The 26,524-nt window shown below is 30.4% G+C and overlaps 1 protein-coding gene across 1 annotated transcript; it reads right to left on the bottom strand.

Annotated features, from left to right (window-relative positions):
• Nucleotides 1-2,941: 2,941 nt before the first annotated feature.
• LOC149258112 (uncharacterized) lies at nt 2,942-11,017 on the bottom strand. The gene is made up of 6 exons (XM_089414682.1): nt 10,790-11,017; nt 9,806-9,932; nt 9,625-9,710; nt 8,971-9,169; nt 7,590-8,876; nt 2,942-5,554 (listed from the first exon to the last, which is right to left on the bottom strand). The coding sequence occupies exons 2-6, from the start codon at nt 9,866-9,868 to the stop codon at nt 3,320-3,322; spliced, it is 3,870 nt and encodes a 1,289-aa protein (XP_089270808.1). The 5' UTR covers nt 9,869-9,932; nt 10,790-11,017; the 3' UTR covers nt 2,942-3,319.
• Nucleotides 11,018-26,524: the final 15,507 nt, after the last annotated feature.

Raw genomic sequence — 26,524 nt, 5'->3', positions numbered from 1 at the left:
CATGGTTTCATTCAGGATTCATCTTTGGTCTGCAGACTGGAGAAATCTCTCTACGACCTTAAGCAAGCCCCGAGAGCTTGGTATGCGAATATGGATTCTTTTCTCTTATCACAAAACTTTGAAAGATGTAAGTCTGATCAGAATGCTTACATGCTCAGGACACATGATTCTCTTCTTATCTTAGTTTTGTATGTGGATGATCTCCTAATCACTAGCACCTTGGCTTCAGCCATTGCAAAAGTCAAGAGGGCCTTGCATGATAGGTTCTTGATGACGGACATGGGTCCATTACACTTCTTTCTTGGTCTTGAGATCAGCCAGGATGCCACAGGCATCAAACTCTCTCAGGCTAAGTATGCACGGGATCTCCTTGAGAGATTTCGCATGACTGACTGCAAGCCAACACCGACTCCTTTTCTGTCTGGGGTCCACCTTGACGATGGAGGTGACACTCCATTAGTTGATAGCACTCTCTATCGACAGCTAATGGGGAGCTTATTGTACCTCACCCACTCCAGACCAGATCTCTCATATGCAGTAGGGGCAGTTTCCAGACACATGCAGGAGCCACATGAGCTACACTGGAATGTTGCCAATCGCATCCTCCAATATGTGCAGGGCAGCATCACCTTCAGGATTCACTATGCAGCAGACACTGCATTGAATCTCATTGGCTTCACAGATTCTGATTCGGCGGGAGACAACATTGATCGCAAGTCCACCTCTGGATATTCACTCAGTGTAGGATTTGACCCTATATGTTGGTCGAGCAAGAAGCAGGCTGCTATTGCTCTCTCTTCAGCTGAGGCCGAGTACAGAGGAGTAGTCAACATCACCATTCAGGCTCTGTGGCTACAACACTTCCTCACTGAATTGGGTGTCCAGTTCCACCAGCCAATTGTCATCTAGTGTGACAACCAGAGCACTCTCAAATTTTGCAGGGATCCAGTATAACGGCAGCGGACGAAGCACATAGAGATCCATATGCACTACATCAGAGACTTAATACATGATCGGGTCATTGATTTGCAGTTTTGTCCTTCAGCAGAACAGACTGCAGACATCTTCACCAAGACATTCACTGAGCAGAAGTTTCGCTCTCTGCACGATCATCTTGGAATGAAGGACACAGTTGCTTAGCAACTGTCTTTTCTTTCTCTTTTCTTTTGATTACATTGTATTTTGGGGGGGGGGGGGGGGTTTCCCATGAGGTTTTCCCTCTTTCCTCAATTTTAATACAAGTTGCACTGTATTTTGGGTGACCTTTGGCCTTAGTTGCTAGGGCTCATTTTCTATTTTTCCCTATAGTGGTGTTCAGGGGGGGTGTTGGAACTACTACACACCTACATGTAGACTCTTAATTAGAGCATGTGACTACATGCAAGATTCCTTCTGCATGATTTACTCCTTGATTTGCTCCTTCTTTAACTTCACAACTGGTTAGTTCTTTTGCATGATTTGCTCCCTCATTTGCTCCTTCTTTAACCCCGCAACTAGTTAGTTCTTCTACATGATTTACTCCCTGATTTGCTCCTTCTTTCACTCCGCAACTGGCTAGTTCTCTTCAGAACTTATTGTAGGTGTTGAGTCTTCTCATTGATCACCACTATGATGCATTACCTTGAGATCTTCACCCAGTAATGCTATATCATGAGCATTGTAACCTATTTTCTAATGAATCATTCTTTTGTTCTTTTGATTTTCTTTTAGTGTTTTTGCTCTGCAAAGCTGTGTGTTCAACCTTTACTAGCTAGATTCATCTATGCAGGTTTTCTAACACATTTACAATTTCTTCTCAATTAATTTTTTTATTAAAGAAAATTCTTTTTGTTTTTCCCATGATACAAGTACCATGAACTTAATTATCATTCAGTAAGTTAGATTAATGTTATATATCTTAAATTTAACCATAATAAAAAGTTTACTACATAATTTGTCTAAAATTCTTCATGATGAATCTTCTATAATGAACATTCAATAATTTTTATTAATCATAATTGAATTTAAATCTAAGTTTGACTCCCTTTCAAGATTAGCATAATTCACCTTGCTTTTGAATACCATTATATAAGTTATGTTAATGGTAATTAGCTTGGATTTAAATGACATTCAATAAGTTCATTGTGCAGGTTCTCTTGAACTTCAAGATATGCTAGATGTAATTTGATCATATGATCATATTACCACTCAGCTAAATGCTTTTGCTCATTTATTTAGACTTTTGAAAATAATCTATGGCTCATATTCATGAGAAATGATTTATCCTTAACTTTTAACTTTAGAAATTATATTCATAGAACAACCTTATGCATTAACTGAAAATAATAGTGAAACAAATCTAAACCAATGTTTATACAAAATCAAATGACATACAAAATAAACTTATAGAAAATCAATTTTTCAAAAATTCTTGCTTATATTGTTACAACAAAACAATTAATTCTTAGATTATACTAAGAGTAGCTAAATATATCTATAACTTAGTAGAACAGAAATATTGTAAAGTGAATAGCTAAATATATCTACAACTTAGTAGAACAGAATTTTTGCAAAACGAGATGTTGTCACATAAATAATAACCCATAATAATAATCAACTTTACAATTTAATTAAATATAAACATGGTTGAAATAAAAATATTTTATAAATATTCGAAACAAATATGCATGCAAAAGCCACTTTACAACCAATGAAATGGGCTTACCATTTAAGGGAACAGAAACACCTTTGACGATGTGAAAGATATACAGCCATGTTTACTCTTTTTGTTAAGACAACATCATTGTGTAGAGTGAAAGTCAGTTGGAAACTTTGCATGAGATGATGTACGAAACAACGTCTAATGAGTTTGTTTCTTCAAAACCCTTAAAGCTCCACTCTAGCTTCTTTGACATATTTTTTGATTGCTATAGCAATTAATTCAGTTCACAAATACCCTGCATACTTACATATTTGTATCATTAACAGGAACTGAATCCGTTAATTCAGTTCACAAATACCCTGCATATTTGCATATTTGTACAATTAACACGAACTGAATCCGTTGACTTTAGAAAAAACACAACCAACTGGTCTACAAGCCTGTGCTATTCAAACTAAAACTCATGCCTCAATAGCTACATGCTTGCAGAAGCGTCCGGTTGGTCTTAATGATGTGCATCTAGGACACAACAATAGAGAAGCAATCTTCATAAGTTAGAGTAAAATGGGACTGCTGTAGTTATCTACAGCTTAATGTACTGTGGTTAGTTCACAATAAGAACTGCCATATTTCGGAAATCAAACTAGGTAATATTTTCAACCAATTTCTCAACAGAAGTCACTTACTGCTACAAAGATTCCAGATTGACCCTTTTTTCACACGATCACCAACAAAGCCATGATTCTGACCGAGGAATTCTTGCAGGTGCTTTTTCTTTAATGTTCTCCGACGCTTTTGCCCTTGTGGAATTGCCATATTTCTCTTTATTTCACTATGTGCAATGGTCCTATGAGCTGAAGCGAAATTCTGATAACCAAAACCATATACATCCCCATCATCGTCTGAATTGATTTCAGCTGGGTTCTGATTCAGTGTGCATATTTCTACATTGCAAGCCTTTTTTCTACATAAAGATGATTTATCATTTACTTCGTTGAGGTTCGGTGCCTTTGATTTCTCTGCCTCCTTTGTTAAGTTTTTTTTGGGATTAGATCCCAACAGCCAAGGGGATTGGAGACAGTGGTGGCTATCCTCAATGTAAATGTCAAAAGCAGATTTGTGGTCTCTCTTAAAATGCATAACCCTAGCTGTTGGCCTGTATGATCTTAAGCTTTTTGTAGAACTTGATCCTTTTACTAGCTTTGTACTCTGAGAACCAGGGGGAACAGTAGAGAATGTTTGTAGATTGTCATTGTAACCATCCGTATTTTGTAATCCTTTCTGTTTTTTTCCAGATAATAGTGCATCTCCGAAGGGAGGCTTTGGCCTCAAAATAGAGGATTCATGTGCAACGTTGGCTTTGCCAGGAACTGGAAAATAAGAGGTAGAAATTCCAGAGTGACCAGTTGATACATACTGCACAGAAGACCAAAACTTTGGAACAGGAGGTACGGGTTTAATTGAACCCATGATTTTGTCATTCCTACGCATGCTACCTTTAATGGGTTCTGAACCTGGAAACACTCTTTCACTGCCAGTAAATGTTTCCTTTTGATTCCTCTCCATTACTCCTGAGGAGGAAGAAGTTGCTAAGTGAAACCAACTAGCATGTTTCTGGGAAGAGGCTTGAGATAAACTGGAGAAATTTCTGTTGTCTCCATTCTCTGTTACCATGCTTTTTCCATTCCCACTTTTTGCTAGAACTGATACACTTTGCCCCATTGGCCTCAACATGGGTGCAGACGGAAAACAGTAATTATTCCCAAATGGTTGCCTTGCTTGGGCATTAACGTGCTGCAATAAAGCTGAGTTACTTTGTCCGTTGAAATAAAGAGGTCCTGAAGCTCCATCTGTTCTTCCCGAGAGATTTGGAATCCTATTTCCGTTGAGACTCTCCGATATAACATAAAATGTCTTTCCAGCATTTCCTAAATCTGCACTTTCACTGGTCAAGATTCGTTTACTCCCAGCGTTTGTTAGATTTTGATATATGGAACCATTATTAGTAAGTGAGGACATGGCTTTATTTTGAGAAATTGGAAGCACTGAACCTGTGAAGTCTGAGAATGCAGAGGTTCCTTCCCTGCACAGATTTTGCATTTGAATATAACCACAATAACTGGATGCTCTCCCCATCTGCATTGAACCTAGCACCATGCCGTTTGTAGATAGTGATCCATACTCCCCCAACTGCATTGAATCTAGCGCCAAGCCATTTGTAGATAGAGATCTATACTGATTACTATGAGTAACAGCAACATGTGATTTAGTGCCACCAACAGGGTAAGGCGGATTATATGCAGTAATTGTTTCATCCAAAATTGGTGGTAGAAAATCTGGAGAATACTTCCCCCATGGATTGAACCACTGGGTTGATTGCAACATGGGCAGATCAACTTTAGATGAGCCAGATATGATGCTTTCCTTATTTGAAATGAACGAAATATCTCTTGCAGCCTGGCAAACATCAATTTGGCCGTAGTCTATTAATATATCACTTTGGCAGTGATTTCTCAAAGAGGTCTCCAGGTTTGATTTGCCAGTTTTTTTGGGCTGTGCCCTACTTGCAGTGTCCTTCTTGGGGCGGCCTCTTCCCTCTACACAATTATTGATATGCCTAAGAACTGTTTCGTTCATTTTCATTTTTTCCACGCCTTTCTGCGTTTTATGGCTTTCGTGTAGACGATTCAGGTTTGATAGACCTCGCTCATGTTGATTTTTAGCCATTAGCTCGACAATATCCATTGGTATTTCATCTTCCATTTCAGAAAACTTTTGTCCGCTTTGGCCACATTCCGGGTGAAGGAAATTATCCTCAGGTGCCTTGTTCCGTGTTGCTGACACAAGAGGTGAGGTGTCTTGAGGCATTTGAAAAGCATGGGTGGCTTCAGATAAGCTTGAAGTTAAGGAATTCTGAATAAAAAAAAGTGTTAAATTCGTTACGGAGCTGTCTTATTTTTTTTTAACAGGAAAATGTAATATAACTGTGTCTAAAACATGCAGGTAATCCAGATTGACATTAGTTAATTCAAACTAACTATAGTTGACTTATTCCAGATATGACTTGCATGATGAAAATGAATCCCAATAAACTTGTAAGGTGAATACAAAATTTGTGAGAAAACAACAAGAAAAAAATAAAACATGAAATCAGCTATCTATGTTTGATCTCTCTGAACCCGGGAGAATCAGCATACTTGTTTTCAATCATTGTAACATTACACAACTGAAAAACATACACATCCATCTATACGATAATAACACATATATTGGTAACCCAGATATCACTTCTTTAAAATGGTTTTCCTTTCCAACTTTTTAAAACTCAAAACCAGAATCGAGTTTTACCCTTTAATTTTGTTGACTTGTCACTGGAAAGTCAACTCGAGTTTAACTTAACCCAAATCCAGAACTAGGCAAGTGGGGTTTGACTAGTACTTGAATGACTCGAAGTTTTCTTCCAACCCATGCTTTGGACTTAGACGATATATAGTCATAGAACTTAGACTACTTGAATGCCTCAACTTTTTTCCAACCAATGCTTTGCGCACATACGCTCACGGGTTTTAGAAAATACTTAGACTATTTCATGCCATCAAACATGAAACAGATCTATTTGCTAGCCTCTAATTTGGATTAAGTTTTGTAAAATTTTGCTGACTTCTAATCTCCATTAAGTTTGTTATAATTTTGGTGATAGCATTTTTAGTGAGTAGATCGTTTTCTATTTAACATTCAATACTAAGGCTACCCTCAACCTAAACTCAATATGATTTAAAAAAAATAAAACAATATAAGCTATATATAATTTATATGATAAAAATATTTCTTTTTGATAAATTAATATATACAAATTATGTATTTTAAATAAATATCTTTACATATATATGTATATATATATTATTTAGTAATTTACTTAAAATTAAGAAATATATATCTTTAAAATTTATAATTATTAAATATATTTAAAATTTAAAAAGATAAATTTGAATTATAATTTATATTTAATTTTTTAAATATATAAAATCAATTTAATTTATAATTATATGTAAATATATGAAGACAAAAAATAATAAAATATTTCGTTTTCCATTTTTATTTGATTATAAAATATTATAAAAAATTTAAAAATTTAAAAATATATATTTTAAATTAAAAAAAAATATATAAAATAATATCCATATTTAATATATTTTTTTTAAATTTAATATAATTATAACTAGACGAATAAAAAGATAAATAAATTTCTCAACTTTCATTTAAGTTTAAGAAAGAGGAAACAAAAATATCACTCTTTCCTTAAAAGAAAATGTTATTTGTCTTTTTAAAGACAACTTAAATAAAAATATAATACATGTTTCTACTGTCCAAAATTATTAAAATTTGACGACCCATATTTGCTAATGTAATATAACTATTTTCCAAAATTATTAAAATTTGACGAACCTTATTTCTTTTCCAATTTAAAATAATGAAATAAATATTACTTATACTATATTTATTAATTTATATAAAATAAATTTTAAAAGTTAACAATTTTAATATATAACCATAATTACATAATATAAATAAATTTCCCAACATCTAATTACAATGAGACAAATAAAAATATAAACAAATTTCGAACTCCTATTCAAATTTTGACGCTATTTTATATCTGTTCTTAAAATAAATTATCAAAAGGTTATGGAGCAGGCAAATTGGCCATCACCAGTAAATTATAAGATTTGTGTTTTTTAAATCAAGTCATATAAAAATAATACAACTGCCTTTATCAACTTATATATTTTTATATATAAAGTTTTTATCAAAAGGTTATGGAGCAGGCAAACTGGCAATCACCAGTAAATTATAAGATTCAAAATTCAAATCTAAATCTCGTAATGTTAAAAACAAAAACTATCAAAATAATTATCAAAATTATTTAAATATAAAATTGAAAACGTACCGTTGAGCAAGCATCGAAGGAATGAACTGCTATGCCGGGTTGCCCCTTCCTTCCTGTAAGCCTTTTTGCACGTCGTTTCTTGAGCATAGCAATATCCATTTCTGCATCAACGTTGACTTCAGATACGTCAGCAGCCTCAATCGTTGGTTTGGACGACGTTTTGACAGCTTCTGCGGAAGCTTCCATGTGATCTTCTTCTGAACGTGGGGACTGCTCATTGTTATCTCTCCTGGTCATGTTTTCCTCCATTATATCAGCACACTTGGACTCCTCTTTCTCTTCATTCCAACTTTCTAGACGGGAGGGCTTAGAAGTAATGATATCTGCTATTGATCGCTTCTTCTGTGGCCTCCTTTTACTCCTCCATTCACCAGCTTTCAGCTTCCTGGTTTGTTCCAGAAGCAGCATATTCTCTTTCTCCAGTGATGCCTGGCTAGTGGAAAGATCATTGCACTCTTTCAGCTTTTTGGAACATGAGCTCTCACTGCCATTCAAATGCAATGCATCATTCCTGCCATCTGAGTGTCTATGAGAATCACCCTTATTTTGGAGGCTAAATTCCATTGTTTGAAGTGTCAATGACTCTATTACTTTGGACATCGTTTTCTCATTTTTTCCTTCACCAACAACCTGTAGACTAGCTTCAACATTTTCAGCACAAGTGACGCTGACAGAAATATTGCCCATATTTTTTAGCTTCTTTGCATCTAAAGAAAATTCGGGACCTAATACTGGACAGCTGGCCTGTTCCATTTCTTTTCCTTTCGTTTTCTCGCTTATCTCCTTGAAACCGTTCTTGTTCCTGGAAAACTTATCCCAAGAATTAGAAGCCTGACAAACAATCTGAGGTTCTTTACATTTGTTTTCTTTTGAGCTTAACTCCTTTGTTTTATTCACTAAAATAGATGGCATTATTGTTTCCATGACTGGCTGCCCCATATCAGCACATGCTAATTTCGGACCTTGAACATGACCATAAGTTTCAGTCATATTGATAATTCCCTCAGAGTTTCTGGAATTTGACAAACAGCAGGAGATTCCAGTGCTTTTCTCCACCGAATCTATGATTCCCGATTTCTCATTATCTATCTCCATTGAAACAGTACATTGAAATCTTCCATTGTTCGTTATACCATCTGTGACTATCCTGTCATCATCTTTCTTCTCATTGTCAGTTAGTTCATATGCAGTAGAACCTGCAACATGACCTGAATTCTCAAGTGGGTCTCCTGAATTCTCAACTGTGAGGCCCACTGTGTGGTCTAGCATATTTTCCTTTTGTTTCTCCTGCATATCAACATTGGAAGTAAGCAACATCAGATATCGACGACTAAAGTTACCGTTATAGGCAGGCCAGCATGGAGGTAGGTGAGTCCCTTACATTCTCTTTCTCAACTGGTCTCTCAGCAGAAGCACCAATATCCCCTAGACAGTTTACACAATTCCACCATCTGTAGCAAGGAATTTCTAAAGGGGGAAGTGCCAGATTGCCTGCTTCCTTTATTCTGGTTTCCAGCAAGTGCTGAGGAAATGGCCAGCACATGTTTCTATCCAGTTTACAAATTTTCGCAACATAACCACTGCACCAGTACAATAAAAAGTAACTAAATAGATTTGCTGAAGCTCACAGAGAATCTTTAACTGGGCTATCACCATCTTTACTAAAGAATAAAAATTATTATACAGGAAAGTATTGGAATTTTCCAGGACAATTCTCATATACCAGACATCGCTCATATGCTGGGAAATGTTTTAAGAGCCCCGTGATCACATGGTGATTGTCGTCATGAGTGAAATGAATGAAATTCGCAATTCCAGACATCGTGGGAAAACACATACATGGAATGAATAATAATATATCCAGAACAAACGAGATATTTTGATTTATATGTTTCTATCTAAAGGATTTTGCGTAAGATATTTGGGAAATGCAAGTTTATTGGATCATAAGAACGTGACACTGTCGAACATCGTTGACCAGTATTTAGTTGCAGACGATCAAAAGACAGTAAAGATATAAAACTTATATACTTACCGAATACTGAAATGCTGGCACGTTGAGTTAGAAATCTCATCGTCACTTAACCCTTTTCCCGTCCCATATCCATCTGGATCCAGTGCCTGAGAAAATAATTTTCATATTATTCGTTAGAGAAGATTAATCAACTACGCATAGCATAATTTCAACACGTAAATTGCTCACGAAAATTTATCACCTTTGGATTGTATGGTTCATGGTGCCGCTGCGAAGCGATAACGACATCGTCGCCATTACGCATCACGCAAAACTGTACGCGATTCGAACCTCCGCCGATTACGTTTACGTTATTCAAAGTTCAAACCCTATAAATATGAGAAATATTTCTGTTTCATGAGGTTGCCAAAATAACGGAGTACTGACAGAAATATTAACGTCAAATATCAAAATCTAAGCTGGCAGTCCTAACAACATGGGCCAATTGACACGAATTCGTGACTGGGCCAGGTGGATTTGAGTGGACATAAAATGATTTATATTTATATTTACTTTCGTTAAACTGAGATCGAGGAATAACTCGTAAGATGCTACTCTAAAGCAAGCATGGAAGAAAGCGTAAAAATACTGTTAATGCTAATAATATACATTTGGCGAAGCCGTAAAACTCGTAACGGAGTTGTAATGGGAGACGGCTTTCAATTTCTTGCTCACCTCAATTTGTGGTAGGCGTCTCAGTAGAATCGTGAAACAAAATATGAAAATATGCCCCCAAAAACCCCTAAAAATGAGCTGTGAAGGGGGGAATGTAAAAACCCTAGCTGATGTTTAAAAATCCCTAGCTGTTGTTTAAGAACCCAAACCCATCTGAGCGCGGACCTGAAATCCGCCCTCGGCACGCCTTAATCCGTGGAAAGAAATAAAAATTATCTGGTTACTGCATTAAATATATAAGAAGCTCGTGGGATTTAGCTAATGCATCTGCCGGACACACAGGTCGCGGGATCGAGACTCTTAAACTTCAATCCCGGGCTCTCTAACCGAGCTGTGACTTGGAATAATGTGCTAAGCAGTGCCCTAAATCTCTTGAGATTCCTATAGCCATTTAAGCATCCAAAACAAGCATAGATTTCTATATACCAGTAATAATAGAAATTAAGTTCCAAAATTGAACAAGCAAAATTCAACAGCGCGAACCAGTTCAGCCAAAGTTAGATTCACTCACAGATTCGAATTTCGAAGCCAAGAAAAGATGTCTGAACCCGCCGATAAAATCGAAGCCAGGCTCCAACCACCACCGTCTGGATGAGTAAAATGAGCAAATTTTATAGCGCCGAAGGCACACCACAAATATTCGCGGATGGAGAAAGAGCGAAATAGATTTGATGTATAAGTAGAAACGGGCAAACCCTAAGACCGAGGTTTTGATTTTTATTCTAGGGTTTGTACTCCCTTCTCCTTTATAGTCTAGCAAGAGCAGGCCTGAGAGGTACGGGTTTTTATAATAATATAATAATAACTGAAAATAATGATGCTGCCAACACTGCAAAAACGACAGAAAATTGCTATATTCTCCAATAAACCGCGTACGCGTCATAAAACAATAATGTTGCTTTTTCTTGGATATTCCAAACCCTAGGAGCGTTTGCATCGAAAAGGTCTTTTAATTTAAGGTTGTCATTTATGAACATCGGTTGGTAAGAATGACAGTTACTATATTATTTTATAATACTAATCATTTTCATTAACCGACCGTTAATATCTATTCCCAACCCACACATATTTTCATTGGCCTAAATCTTACTGGTCTATTTGTGCATTAAAAAGTAATTATTTCCACTTAATTTGAGTTAATCAATATCAGTAAAGTATTATTAAAAAGATAAATAGTTGACTTGTTATTTAATTTTATTATTCCTATAAGATGTTATAATATTAAATAAATAGAAATTTATTTTAAATGACTAGGTACATCTTATAATGTTAAATAAATTGAAATTTATTTTAAATGAATAGGTAGGATATACTTTATTGTTATTTATTTTAAATGGATAGGTGGTATATATTTTAATAGATAAGGTTTTAAAATATATTATTTTAAAGAATATAATATTATAAATGGAATAATTTAAATTAAAAAAATTAAGTTAAGATAAAATTTTGATTAAAACATATTGGATTATAAAAAAGTTAAAACATATTTATAGTTTCAAAATAAATGATGGATATTTTTTCAATTTATTATTATTATTATTATGTTAATAAAAATTGGGGCAACTTGCAATAAGAATATTTTTTTTACTCTAATTTAAATGTGTATGCAAATTTTCCTAAATTGAGATGGATAGACCATATTGAAGATGGTGAAATATAAGAACAATTAAAATCATCATATCAAATTACACTAAAATCTTTATGTAGATGTAGTAGATGCAAATATCCCTAAGGTGAGATGGATATATAATGCTAAAGAAGATGAGATACAAGAACAATTAAAACCTCTATATTAAGAAAAACCTATAGTGGCAAGAATACCAAGGACTTCATCAAAGCCAAAGGCAACTTTGATAGTAGTGGTAAAGAAGAAGTTGGACATATAGTCCACCTTAGTCATGCCATATTTATGTCTCTTATTATGCCAACAATTGGTTAGAATTTACTAATCTAAAAAATCTCAAGATGAAGTTTTTGTGGGCATTAATATTTTATGTATTTAACAAATAAGGAGTTGGTAAATTTGCTTGAAATCCAAACCCAATAATTTCTACAAAATCTATGTAACTCTGACTTTCATTTTTATTAATAAAAATGTCTCTCAATTACAATACACATACTAATTTTTAAATATAATTGACAAAATTTGAAACGCTTCCGCAAAATTTTCTCCTACGTGATTTCTACTGAAAAGACTCTTCTTAAAATTTGAATTGTAATTTTTTACCAAAACCTCAATAAGAAAAACTAACTTCATATAAAAGAATTCATTCAAGAAGAATGTGGTGTTTCAAAAAAGGGGTGAACTATTTAAGAAGTGACTTATCTGGAAGTATAGGCACATTGTCATAAGAATTAACCAAAATTATTTAGTTTAAAAAGAAAAAGAAAAAAAAATTGCATAGTATATTTTACTCTATATTTACATATAATTACTATGTAAAGAGAAAAAATTGTTAAGTTTTTCATTACACCAAAATCAACAGGCATTAGTAAACTTCTAAACCATTATCATTACCTTCTTGAGCTTCTAAACCATTATCATTACCTTCTTGAGTTGTCTCAGGATCCTAGAGTGGTGTGATTCGATTCCCAACTAGGTGAGTGTGAAAATCCAACAAAAATAAATAAAAATCTAACCTTTTGGTAAAATATATATGTGTGTTTTAATTTTTCTAATTGAATCACGACCTCCATGAGTTTTTTTTTTTTTTTAAGTTCAAATGAAAAGAATTATTAACGTTAAAAAATTATAATTCTATGAAATATGACGTATGTAACAAATTTTGCTTTGAATAGATTATTTTTAATGATATTTTAATAAATAAATTAGATTATATATATATATATATATATATATATATATATATATATATATATATATATAGATAGAAAAATATCTGATTTAAAAAAGTTTAAGTATATATATATTATATAAAATGTATAGTTCATTAAATTAGAAAAACAGTATTCAATATAAAATTATGTCCTAAAATATTTATATTAATTTAAAATATATTAGGCATAATAATTTTAGAAAGGTCTTATTCTCAAGAGACCCCAATTAGGAAAAAAATATTCAATATAAAATTATGTCTTAAAATATTTATATTAATTTAAAATATATTAGACAAAATAATTTTAGAAAGGTCTCATTCTCAAGAGCCCCGTCACTCTTCAGGAAAGGATCCAAAGAATCCAATAAGAAAGAGAAATAGACTATGAGAGTGTGATCCTATCATATTGAGTGTGATCTTGACAAATGAGATATAGCTCAAGAAGTAGCAATGGGAAAATCTCATAGGAGGCAAGAATATGTAGATCAAATGGAAAAAGAACAAGGGGAGAGGACACTCCTCTTCAAGCCACAAAGGAGGAACAAGGATATGAATAATAAGAGAATTCAATGTCTCTAGAAGCAAGATCCATTCCACATGAAAAACTTGTTTCAACAAAGGATAAGTCAAAAATGAGGTGGAAAGAGGTGTTGAGGGTCCAAGAAAAGAGGTTTTTCATTCATCTATAAACACAAGGATCTTGACAAATGAGATATAGCTCAAGAAGTAGCAATGGGAAAATCTCATAGGAGGCAAGAAGATGTAGATCAAATGGAAAAAGCACAAGGGGAGAGGACACTCCTCTTCAAGCCACAAAGGAGGAACAAGGATATGAATAATAAGAGAATTCAATGTCTCTAGAAGAAAGATCCATTCCACATGAAAAACTTGTTTCAACAAAGGATAAGTCAAAAATGAGGTGGAAAGATGTGTTGAGGGTCCAAGAAAAGAGGTTTTTCATTGATCTATAAACACAAGGAATAGTCAGGAATCTTTTTTTTTCTAATTTATAGACAAAAAATTAGAGCATGAAAAAGAAATCCATGAAAAACACATAAGAAAATAGGTCACCACACAAATAAAGATGTTGGAAGTGCACATGCAAAGAAGGATAAAAAATTAGGTTCTCAAAATTTGTCAGAAGAGGTCTTTCAGACAATTCTTAAACAAACCCAAAATAAGGAATCGAGAGTAGGAAAAAAAATCGTTCTTGCAAAAAAAGAGAGAAATATGGAAGGTGATAATGCATTTGCAAAGAAGGTTGAAGGTAATGCTTCCTCCCCTCCATCCTTTCCAATAGTGTTAAACAAAAATTTAGGTCCCTCCCCACTTTGACAAGAGGTAAGAAAGACCCCAAAGAACCAAATTCTAACTCCCAAAAAGCTCCAAACTTCATTGATTTAATAGGAATATTTCTAATCATGGAGAAGCTCCAAACTTCATTGATTTAATAGGAATATCTTCTAAGCATGCTTGAACATTAATAATCAGTGAGCTAGAACCAGGATCGACAAAGAGGAAATCTTTTCAAATGACTAAATAAATTGAATCAATATGTTGAGTAAATTTTGCTTTTTGTTAAACCAATTTTGATGTATCTACAAGTAAAATAATCCCGAAACTATTTTTTTTAAGGAAATAGGCAAAAAATAAAATAAAGATTGATGAAAGAGATTTTGTTTGTTCAGACTAAACTGATATAATGTATTACAAAGATGTAATTGTACTCAGAACATTTAAATTCTTTTAATACAGAATATATTCTAAATTTTGTAAAAAAATATAATATTTTTTTATAATATTAATATAAAATATAAAATAATTTATTTAAAAACCTATGGCTCCCCTATCGTTATTTATATTCATTTCTTTTTTTTTATATAAATAAATGTAAGTTAATTTTTAAAACATTTATATAAGATATGATTAAATGATAAATTATATATTTATTAAATTTAAAATAAATAAATAAAAACTATCGTTTTTTATATATATTATATCCAGTTTATTTTTTATTTTTTTATTGCATTGATTTTATTATATTACATTTATTTTGTTCAATGGTTTCAATGTCTCTTGTATTCAATTGAAAATACTATTTCAACATTTTACATATACTCACATTTTCAATCTTTTACATTTCGATGTTTTGTGGATGATGTAATTTCTTTTAATGGAAGGTTTCGATGATGATTATCAGTTTAAATTGAAGTATTTTCATAAAATAAAATGAAACTATATAAAGAAATAAATTTATTTCAATATTCATGCATTGGTTTCGATATTTGTTGTATCGACATTAATGTTTTCTCTGTTTGATACAGGTTTCAATTACAATCATGTATCAACATTAATGATTTCTCTTTGACTGCATTCATGTCGTCTCAGAGTGAGAAAATTAAGCATGATCTACATGCACGTTTCATGCGTGATCCCATTTTTTTAAGTATAGGAATTGAGTTAGTACATTCATTCAAACTAACCGTTGGATTATGTATAAAGAAATAAATTTATTGAGGAAAATTTATTTTGATAAAGTGATTTCAGCATATTGTATTGATGTGAGTGTTGATATAATGAAAAATAAATTTATTGAGGAAAATTTATTTTGATAAAGTGATTTCAGCATGTTGTATTGATGTGAGTGTTGATATAATAAAAATTGATTTAGAGTAATTAAATAATTGTATTTATTTTAATTATATAATTATTTAAAAAAAATAGTATACTTGATTTATAAAAAGTTTAGGTGTTTAGATTGTGTAAATTATACCATTTAAATTTGTATTTTTTTAAATGTTAAAATAATAAAAATTAGTCTACCTACAAAATAATAACATGCATTGGTTTTTAGTAAAAATATTATAGTAAAAAATTCTTTAATGTTTTAATTAAATAAATAAGAAAATTGGCTTAGTTTATTTATCACGTGACATGGCTTGAACAATAACATAGTATTTACAAATTTTAAAATACATATATGGTGATGTTAAAATGATTCTCACTAATAAGTTGAAGTCTATTTTTTGTTTGATTGGGTGTAATTCCTTCCCGAGTATTTGTATATTAATATCATTACAATATTGAGATAAATGGAACATTAAACCAATATATCTATAGGATATCAAAATTTAAATAGTATAGTTGATTTATAAAAAGTTTAGGTGTTTAGATTGTGTAAATTATACAATTCAAATTTGAATAGTATAGTTGATTTATAAAAAGTTTAGGTGTTTAGATTGTGTAAATTATACAATTCAAATTTGAATAGTATAGTTGATTTATAAAAAGTTTAGGTGTTTAGATTGTGTAAACTATATAATTCAAATTTGTATTTTTTTTAAATACTAAAATAATAAAAATTAGTCTACTTTAAAAATAATAACATGCATTGGTTTTTAGTAAAAATATTATAGTAAAAAATTGTTTAATGTTTTAATTAAATAAATAAGAAAATTGGCTTAGTTTATTTATCATGTGACATGGCTTGAACAATAACATAGCACTTACAAATTTTAAAATACATATTATGGTGATGTTAAAGTGATTCTCACTAATAAGTTGAAGTCTATTTTTTGTTTGATTGGGTGTAATTCCTTCCCGAGTATTTGTATATTAATATCATTACAATGTTGAGATAAATGGAACATTAAACCAATATATCTATAGGATATCAAAATTTAAATGTTTAAATTGTTTTCAAAGTTGAATTCCTTGACCATAAGATTAAAATGAAAAGATTTGAAAGTTAATTAACATGGGTTAATTGGAAAGCTACATCCATGGATAAAATAAAGATGATTATTTTAAGTTTTGATGCGGTCTTCCTCAAAACATTTTCTATATTAAAAATGATACTTAATAGATTTTAAATGATTAGATTCATATAAAAATGATTTTCATGTAATTCCCACTATTCGGACCAACTTTCCATCCTCACGATTTACCAAAAATGAAAGGCTCAAATCCCTTGACATACAAATATTATTTCAAGTTTTGCATTCTAAAAATATATTTAGACTTAAGAGAATTTGATGTTGATTATAAAAAAAGTTGTCACCCTCTCTATCTAAGTTTAAAATTATTCTAAATTCTCTATATATTTTTATAGGAGATAATAAATTGATTAAAAGGTTAAAATATTAAATCCTAAATTTTAATTGAATTATTTCTCTAGATGTGCATCGATAAGGTTGAGAGAATACATTCCTAGTGCAAGAAAAATTGAGGATTGAGTTAAATTATGATTAAAGTGGAGCTTGATGTCTCAAATTTCTTTCTCAATTGCACAAAGGTCCTACAACTAGTTTTCTAGACTTCTAGTATGATCTTCATGGAGTTTTAGTGCATTTCTTCTTTGATGAAGCTTAATGTAATCAATGTGAAGATGATGGAGAAATTTCCTTTGTTGCTTGGTTGTTGATAATGGCTTCTATGTGAGAATCATGTTTTCCCACAAAAAAGAATGCATGGAGGAAATTCAATATTATACTGTCCCGGTTCATGTTGAATCTGTTAACCCCTTTTAAAACTAGTTCACCCTGCATGCCCCTATGACTCAGAAAACCAAATATTAGGCCTCCAATACACAAAAAACATGAAAATTGGAGCTGAAGTGAGAAGAATGAGCAATACAAGAGGGCCATGTAATCCCCACTCAAAAATACGCTACAATCCTACCAATGGAAATGAAATAAGTCCCTTGCAGGAATAAATGCTAAGCCAATGACAATAAGCTAGAGTAAATTGGAGCCAAAATAGAATGTGGTTAAACCAAGGGAATGAGCCAACTGCCATCTAAATATATTTTCCATGCAATAAATCCCAAATTCACCCTAGATCTACATGCAATGTTGTAATTGTAAGCTACACTGATGATTATGGAGGGCATGTGAGGGTGATGGAAGGCTCTTATTAACCATATCCCATTGTGGGTGTAATAAGTGTCCATGCATTAATCCATAATGAGGCTCGTGTTTATGTGATGTGTTAAATTAGAGGTCATTGTAAGGTATTATTTATACACACTTCTTGGAGATAATTAAAATTACTCCCATTTCCCTTTTTTCATGAGTTTTTCTAACCAATCTACTTCCTAATTTTGATGCCTTATGACTTGATTGCAGGAGATTGAGGCCAAAGTGACTTTACCTTCATGTATTTTCTCCAAGATAGATTCCAAATCGTAATCATGCGAATGATATTGGGGAGAAGATATCTAATTATTAATACATAATCTTTAATCACTGTTAACTTGGAAGCTTTGATGTCTTTTGCAAGTTTTAGTCCTTGAATTAAAGCATATGCCTTTTCCACATTTTAAGTAGTTGCTCCAAAACGTATTCATTTTTATACCCATGGGTTATAGAAGAAGATGATGACTAAAAACATTTATTAATATTAATAAATTAATTTACTTAATTAAAAAATATATAAACAATTACTTGTTTTAAAGTTAAATTAATTATGTAATTTTATATATATATATTTATCCACATTTGCATTCATATTTTTTTCGAAGAAAGAAATGTAACTATATTCAAGGAGAAAATAAATACAATCCTCATGTGCATATGCACAATTTTTCTTTTATCCATGACAGTCTCATCATCAAGGTGAGTCAATCCTTAGGCTCAAGGTTTCACCAAATAAATTCAACTTAAATACATTATTATCCATACCAAGCAAATGCTATGGCGACAAAAGGCCTAAACAAAGGTTAGGTAATTTTGAGATTGTGGGTCAAGATCTATTTGTGAGCCTATACCCTCCTTTCTTCAATTTTTTTGTAGGATGCACTAGTTTTTTTGGTAAAAGAGAACCTTCTTTGGAAACATTTTCTATTGTATAATTTAGTTTTCTATAAAAGTGGGGTTATTCAATCTAAGAAAATAACCTAGATATTTCATTAGGCTAATTTGCAAGAGGCCTCAAGAAGGTGTTATATAAAACTCCAAAAGCCTATATTGAAACAAAATATCGATGTAGAGGAAACTCTAAGAGAAAAAGTAAACTCACAAAGTCACTAATGTTTGTTTCTTCCTTTCCCTGCATGAGGTTTAAAATGAAAATTGTGATATCAATTTGATGAAAAAAAATACAACCACATAAAGAGTCCTTGCAAACACCATCAAGGAAACATCATGGTCTCAGTGTACTTGTCCACCCAAAACTCACCCACATATCATGGTTTCTTATTCATTGGACTATTCTTGCACAAGGGGAGTAAGCTTAGACATTGAGTTGATATTTTGAAAGATGGTACAAACATATCTTCAAATAGAATATAATTTCATGCAAATTGAATTCCCAAGTGAACATTCCTTGACATGTTTTAGATCCTTGTTGGTTAACTAAATAAAGAAGCAACAGACCATAAAATCCCTATTCCATAAGCTTAAGATACACAATTGAATTTCAAGATCCCAACGATTTATCCCACCAAATCTGTTTTGAGTAAGAAAAAGTAAGAGAAAAATGGATAGATGTTTCTTCACTATTCCTACATGAAAGACAAATTCTAGGCCCTTCTCTATCCCTTTTCTTTAGCATATCTCAAGTAAAAATCATGTTAGTAAGCACAAGCCGTGAAACATAATGGATTTTTGAAATATTTAACCAAACATTTTCATTCAAATTATATTAATTTTATAAACTAATAGCATTTTTAAAAATAAATTTTTATTTAGAAAATCTAATATTAATTATTATAACAAGCTATTTTTATTTTGCCAATGCCTGGTGACCATTATGAGTCTAACATCTCATGATCATTTGGAAATCATATGGACCTGGGAAACCTTGCCCATAATTCACACACTTCAGAGAGGCTTGTTAGAGAGATAAGGGAGTGAAGCTTGAATGACATGGGAAGGGTGGTGGAAAATAGTTATTATGTGCCATAATGCTTTAGCATGGGCGAAACAATAATCTCGAGGACCTAGTACCTTCAAGATGGCTACATAATTCACCACTACTACACTATATCAAACAATCGCTAACGAGGATTATGCACATTTTTGTTATCATGGAGCATCACTTCAAAATTAAATAGAGGGTGAATTATCACCTAAATTAATATGTTTTATTTCACGATTCCAAGTCCTTTCCTCTTGGTTTATAATTCTGGTTAGTAGTTAAATTTTGTGAGGGTAGTAGGCATCATATTTTTTTTTGTGTTTTCATTTTGTCATCCCTAAGGGGGCACATATCTAGTTCACCATTTTTCACACCAACCATTTAATTTAGCTCATTTATTCTCCTTTTCCATTCCACTATCATTCTTATTTCTCCAGTTCCATTCACCTTACTCTTATTTCCTTTAGTCTCATCTATTGAGCTGACTCTACGTAGCTTCCTCCACCTTGAGGCTATATAGTATATCTATAAGTTTTTTTCTCTACACCAAACTCTTAACTACATTCTTCAATCTCATGTTAGCCAAATTGTTGTCTCTAGTTTTGTCAACCCTACTCTTTCAATTCTATATCCATTGTTGTGTGGGGGGGAAGTTATCTTTGTAGGGATTTAGATCAACATGTTGATAGGTCAAGGGATCCGCAGAGAGAAGAGAGAGAGAAGAGGTCCTTATGGCTTAAAGGTGCAAGACACTTCTTTTAATGTAGTCAAGTCAGTATTGGGAGAAACTCCCCCTTAGTTTAGATTAAAAAAAAATATTCCTGAAGGGGAAATAAGATTGTCATGTATGATTGGGAGGTCAATATTGATATATGTAATTGGGTTCCAATGGTAGGCCATTCTAGGGCTTGTGACACGAATTACTAGAATATAGTTGAACTACATTGACATATTAAAAAATTAGTTGGAAAAGCTTCAAGACATGGAAGAAGCATGTGAAGAAGTCGTACAATTGTACTAGGTTATGCTTTAGTTGAAGAAGATTAAAAGAAAACTTCTTCATCCCTCTCCTCATGATCTATGGCTCTCAACTACAAATGATGCGTATACATAGGAAAATCATGGTCATAACTTTAGGTTTAACACAAATATAGCATGAATATATTTTCTTTTCTTTAATAGAGCCCATCAAGCTCTACAAGGATACACAACATAGGAATTATTCAAATGTTATGAAATTACTATTAAGATATATATCAAAAACTTAGATTAAAATACTTGCACTATCAACTTATTTTTTTGCGATTGGTTAGGTTTCCCAAATAGTCAATGAACTAAAAACTTATGATATGTATTTTTTTGATACTTCAGCTATCTTTCCATGCTTCTATGATGATGTCATCTTAATTTACAAAAAAAAAATTTGCTTAAAAAATAACCTATTTTTATTATTCAAAAATAAAATAATATACTTTCATAGTAATTTGATATTACTATGATATTTAGTTCAAACATGACTTTAATATTTAATTCAAACATAATTTTAATATTAAATTATTGTTAATATAAAAATCAATATCATAAAATTTTAAGTTTATTTTTTATTATATAGTTTAAAAACTATTTTAAAATATTACATTAAATTTAAAAAATATTATTATTATTTTTTTTAAATAATTTATAAAATTAAATTAATTATAATAAAATGTATAGTTACACACTATAAAAAAATTAAATTTTTATTTCAACTATAATTAATATTATTTTAAATTACATTATAACTTTAAAATAAATTATTAAAACATTTCTTTCATCATGTCATCCAAAAACCTATCTCGCAAGAGGGAAGAAGTTCCAAAAAAAACTGAATGGAAAATAAAAGTATCGATGTTTAATTAAAAAAATCACAAGGGAAAAATATCAATCTTTAATATAATGTTGATTTTTTTTATTATATTTAAAAAATTATATCTATAATGATTTTTAAATTGAAAGTTTATTTAAATGGTTTTAATATTATTTTAAATTATATTATAACTTTAAAATAAATTAGTAAAACATTTCTTTCGTCTAAACAATAACATTCAAACACCTATCTCGCAAGAGGGAAGGAGTTCCCAAAAACTCAATGGAAAAGAAAAGTATCCATGTTTAATTAAAAAATTTATAAGGGAAAATCAATCTTTAATATGATTCTGAATTGTTTATTATATTTAAAATTGATAATCATTATTATTTAGTAAAATTATTTTCTATTTATTAAATTTCTATTAAAAAATTAAAAAATTTATTTTAAAAATTTATTTTTATATTAAAAAATTTGAGAAAAAATCTCTAAGGTTAATATTGTTTTCAACATTTTGATACTGAAATTTAATGGAAATGTATTTAAAATATTCGCAAATTTTTTTCTTTTGTCTTTTATTTTTTTAGTGTCATAAAGATGGCAAATTTTTTTATCTTAATTTATTTTTAAGAATAGTTCAATACTTCATTTTATTATGGGGTTGATGATAGTTTCTTCTTATTTTAAAATATTGATTTTCTTCTGCAAGCTATTGATTTGTAAATTGTATTGAATAATATCCACTAGAATAGTTGGTCACAATAGGTATGATAAAATTACTGAAATATTTATTTTCCTAATTTTTTCTTAGATTCTAGATTTTTTGATTTGCTGATTTCCTTCTTAACTAATTAAATTAGATGAAATTTGAGAAATAGAAAAAAATAGGAATACACACACCATCTCTTCTATGTGTATTCCCTCTTGATTTGCAAGTGACTTTGACTAGAGTTTGAAGCAATCATAAGAAGTCTTTTGCTTTTATGTATTAGTTATCTTCTTGTGGTACTTAAGTGCATATTTATAAACCACGCTCTCAATGGGGGAAGACCAACCTTTATGAGAAGGATAGGATAGGATGTATCATCTTAATTTCAAGAATTTAAACTATAAAATGCTTTTGGATTTGCTCAATATTCCTCCATGATACTCTATATATGTTCCAACTCCAAACTTCACATTCTTATAAGATAACATAAGTGATGAGAGTCTTAGAGAAGATTCAATCCCTTTCTTCCACAACCATAGGTTTGTTGATCTATAACTTTTGTCAAAGAACAAAAAAGGCTTTCCACCATCCATCAATATTTTTCTCTATGTTATGCTTCCAATTAAGTTCATGATAAGGGTAAAATTCAATATGTTTCTATGAAGTAACTTATTCTAAGTTGTTATTCTCATACAATAAATTATTGTAAACAATATTTTTGAATTTGATTTTCATAAATTTTGTTTTAACCATATTAATGACATTCATATACAAGAACATAAATCTTTAAGAATTCTCAAATCTTTGTTGAGATAAGATGAACACCATATCATAAGAACATTATTACTTATATAAAGAAAATGAGTGATGACTACTCTAGCGAAAATAGAGTTGGCACAACATGCTTTTTTTAAGAATATCTCTAACTTGTCAATGTAAATACCAAAAATGACAAGGAATAATGGACAACCTTTCTTGACTCCTAAATTGTGATTTATTTTATTGTGCTAACCCTTATAATTGTTCCTAAAGTTCTAGCAATAACATTATTGTACAACTTTAATGCAATATTACTGACCTAAAAGGAACCTTTAAATCTCCTAACCTATTCCAAAGTTTATATTTAGGCATTGCATCAAAAGGTTTCCTAAAAATTAATGAAGAAACATTAGAGATTGATTTTAGTATTGCAACATTTCATAGCCATGATTCTAAGTAGAGTTGGGTAGTCAAAAATTGAATGATAGCTTCTGAAACCAACCTAGATTTTAGCCCTTTTTTATGACTTTCTAAGCATATGCTAATCTTTTTATACAAAATAGTTTAATATAACTCGAATAAAAGAGAGATAATCGTAATGGTTATATAAATTGAGTAGTTATTTTGTGAGGCTTTGAGTCCATGACTTATGGAAACTCAACTTGAGTGTCACTTTAAAAATCTTATGAAATTAGAAATATGGAAATTTTTTCGAAGTTGTAGGATTTCTATTTATAGCATTTGGTGTTCAGGTTTTTTTTCCTTATATTGCAATTCATTTAAGTCCATACTCTATGTCTCCAAAATAAAAATCTTGCTTCTATGTAATAATGGCTAAAAGCATGTGCTTTCTCATAAGAGGTCAAAGGTTAGAAAGCAAAAAGGGTTAGAGTTTATATATGTTGATAAATTAATATTGATATGTTGTAATGTGGCTTGAGGAGAAGCATCCCCTTGAGTGGGACCTAAGGTCTCTGGACATCTTGGCCTTTCACAAGTTACTATAGTATTGTCTTTCACAAGTAACTATAAAATTGGCTTATAAGCTATTGGTATTAATTTACCCAATTTTTTGCTTTTAAATAGTTATTTTTTTAAAGAAAGTTGAAGTGTTGTTTACAACATTATAGGATTTATAAAACTCCTTAAAGTGAAAATTTAGTCCCTTAATGCAATTATATTATTGTTTTTAGTTTTTTAAATTAAAATTTCCTCTAAAAATTTTTAGGATAAAATTTAAAAAGGTGTAAAAGTTTCTTTTGCTTCCTCTCTATGTAGTTTGCCAGGAAATTAGAACTTTGTTATTGTTTATCTAATTAGCTTTTAAAGGTTGATTAAAAAATAATCCTAAATTTTGTAAACCAATTTTACACACTCTATTATACCAGAACTTTAACTACATTATTTTCATTTTTACATAAAATTTTCAAAATATACTTATTTATAGCAATTAAAAAAATTAAATAACATAATTTTGAGTAAATATCTTATATAATATAAAATAATTTAATTCTTAATTTATAAATTATTAAAATAATTTCAATTTCCATTAGGATAGGTGAATTTTTACCTTTTGGATAGGTGAATTTTTACCTTTTTCATCTCAGGTGAATTTTTACCTTTTTAATCTAATATTAAGATACTTCTCATTCTTTAGGCAAGTAAACTAGAATTTATTTCTTCATCAGGGAAATATATCATCATAACCATCTCATGAGCTACAATTGAACTACTAGAACTACTCAAACCAGGGCTTGTGTTTGTAGTTTCAATTTAAATTTATTTATAAATAAATAAATTTTTAAATTAAAAAAATTATATATGGGTAAAAATGTAATGTTTGAATTTTTACCAATTTTAATCTAATATTAAGATACTTCTCATTCTTTAGGCAAGTAAACTAGAATTTATTTCTTCATCAGGGAAATATATCATCATAGCCATCTCATGAGCTACAATTGAACTGCTAGAACTACTCAAACCAGGGCTTGTGTTTGTAGTTGCAATTTAAATTTATTTATAAATAAATAAATTTTTAAATTAAAAGAATTATATATTGGTAAAAATGTGATGTTTGAATGGGCTAATCTATTATAATTTTTTTTTTTTTTTTTTTATATTAATATTTTAACATATGATTTTAAAATATTAATTTTAATTATTTTAAGTGTAAAATAAAATTTAAAAATATTTTAAATATTTTAAATAATTTATGAATTTTTAATATTTTATTTATTATTAATTTTAAAATATTTATTTATTAATTTACTACGACTATGATCATGATAATAATGATTCATATTGATTAAAGTTAAATATGATCATATTGATTAAGGTTAAGCAAGTAAACTAGAATTTATTTCTTCATCAATGAAATATATCATCATAGCCATCTCATGAGCTACAATTGAACTGCTAGAACTACTCAAACCAGGGCTTGTGTTTGTAGTTGCAATTTAAATTTATTTATAAATAAATAAATTTTTAAATTAAAAGAATTATATATTGGTAAAAATGTAAGGTTTGAATGGCTAATGTATTATAAATTAATTATTTTATTTTTTATATTAATATTTTAACATATGATTTTAAAATATTAATTTTAATTATTTTAAGTGTAAAATAAAATTTAAAAATAATTTAAATAATTTGTGAATTTTTAATATTTTATTTATTATTAATTTTAAAATATTTATTTATTAATTTACTATGACTATGATCATGATAATAATGATTCATATTGATTAAAGTTAAATATAATCATATTGATTAAGGTTAAATATGATTTCTTAGATCTTAAGAAGGTAAGGGATTACTTATATTTTTTTAGAATTTTTTTTATAAGTTTGAATATCATCCACAGAAGTGTTCCAAAGTCACCATAGTTTTGTCAAGTTAAAATGTCGAGAAGTTTAATAGTATGACAAATATTTTTAAATTTAGATCTAATATGACTATAAGCTAGACAATAGAGGAGAATATGTTTTCCATGTTCAATCCTCTTGTCCCAAAGGTGACATACTCTTTCATTCCATGGTATTTTGGGATTTCAAAAATACCTAGTCTATCCGTGGAGCTCATGAAAGTTGGTTTATATTTTACCATTGTTTATCTTCTTTGCTATACTAGTCAAGGATGATAGAGATATTTTTATTTTTTATATTTGGATTGATCACCTCCTTGTAATCTCTTAGTTTCATTTTTCCCTCTAACTCTCTATCACCCCACAAATTCTCC

Source organism: Pinus tabuliformis, chromosome 6 (assembly GCF_031772625.1).
Source record: "Pinus tabuliformis cultivar Carrire ecotype Pingquan chromosome 6, CPIR1, whole genome shotgun sequence".
NCBI lineage: Eukaryota > Viridiplantae > Streptophyta > Pinopsida > Pinales > Pinaceae > Pinus > Pinus tabuliformis.
This window is presented reverse-complemented; position numbering and strand designations above follow the sequence as displayed.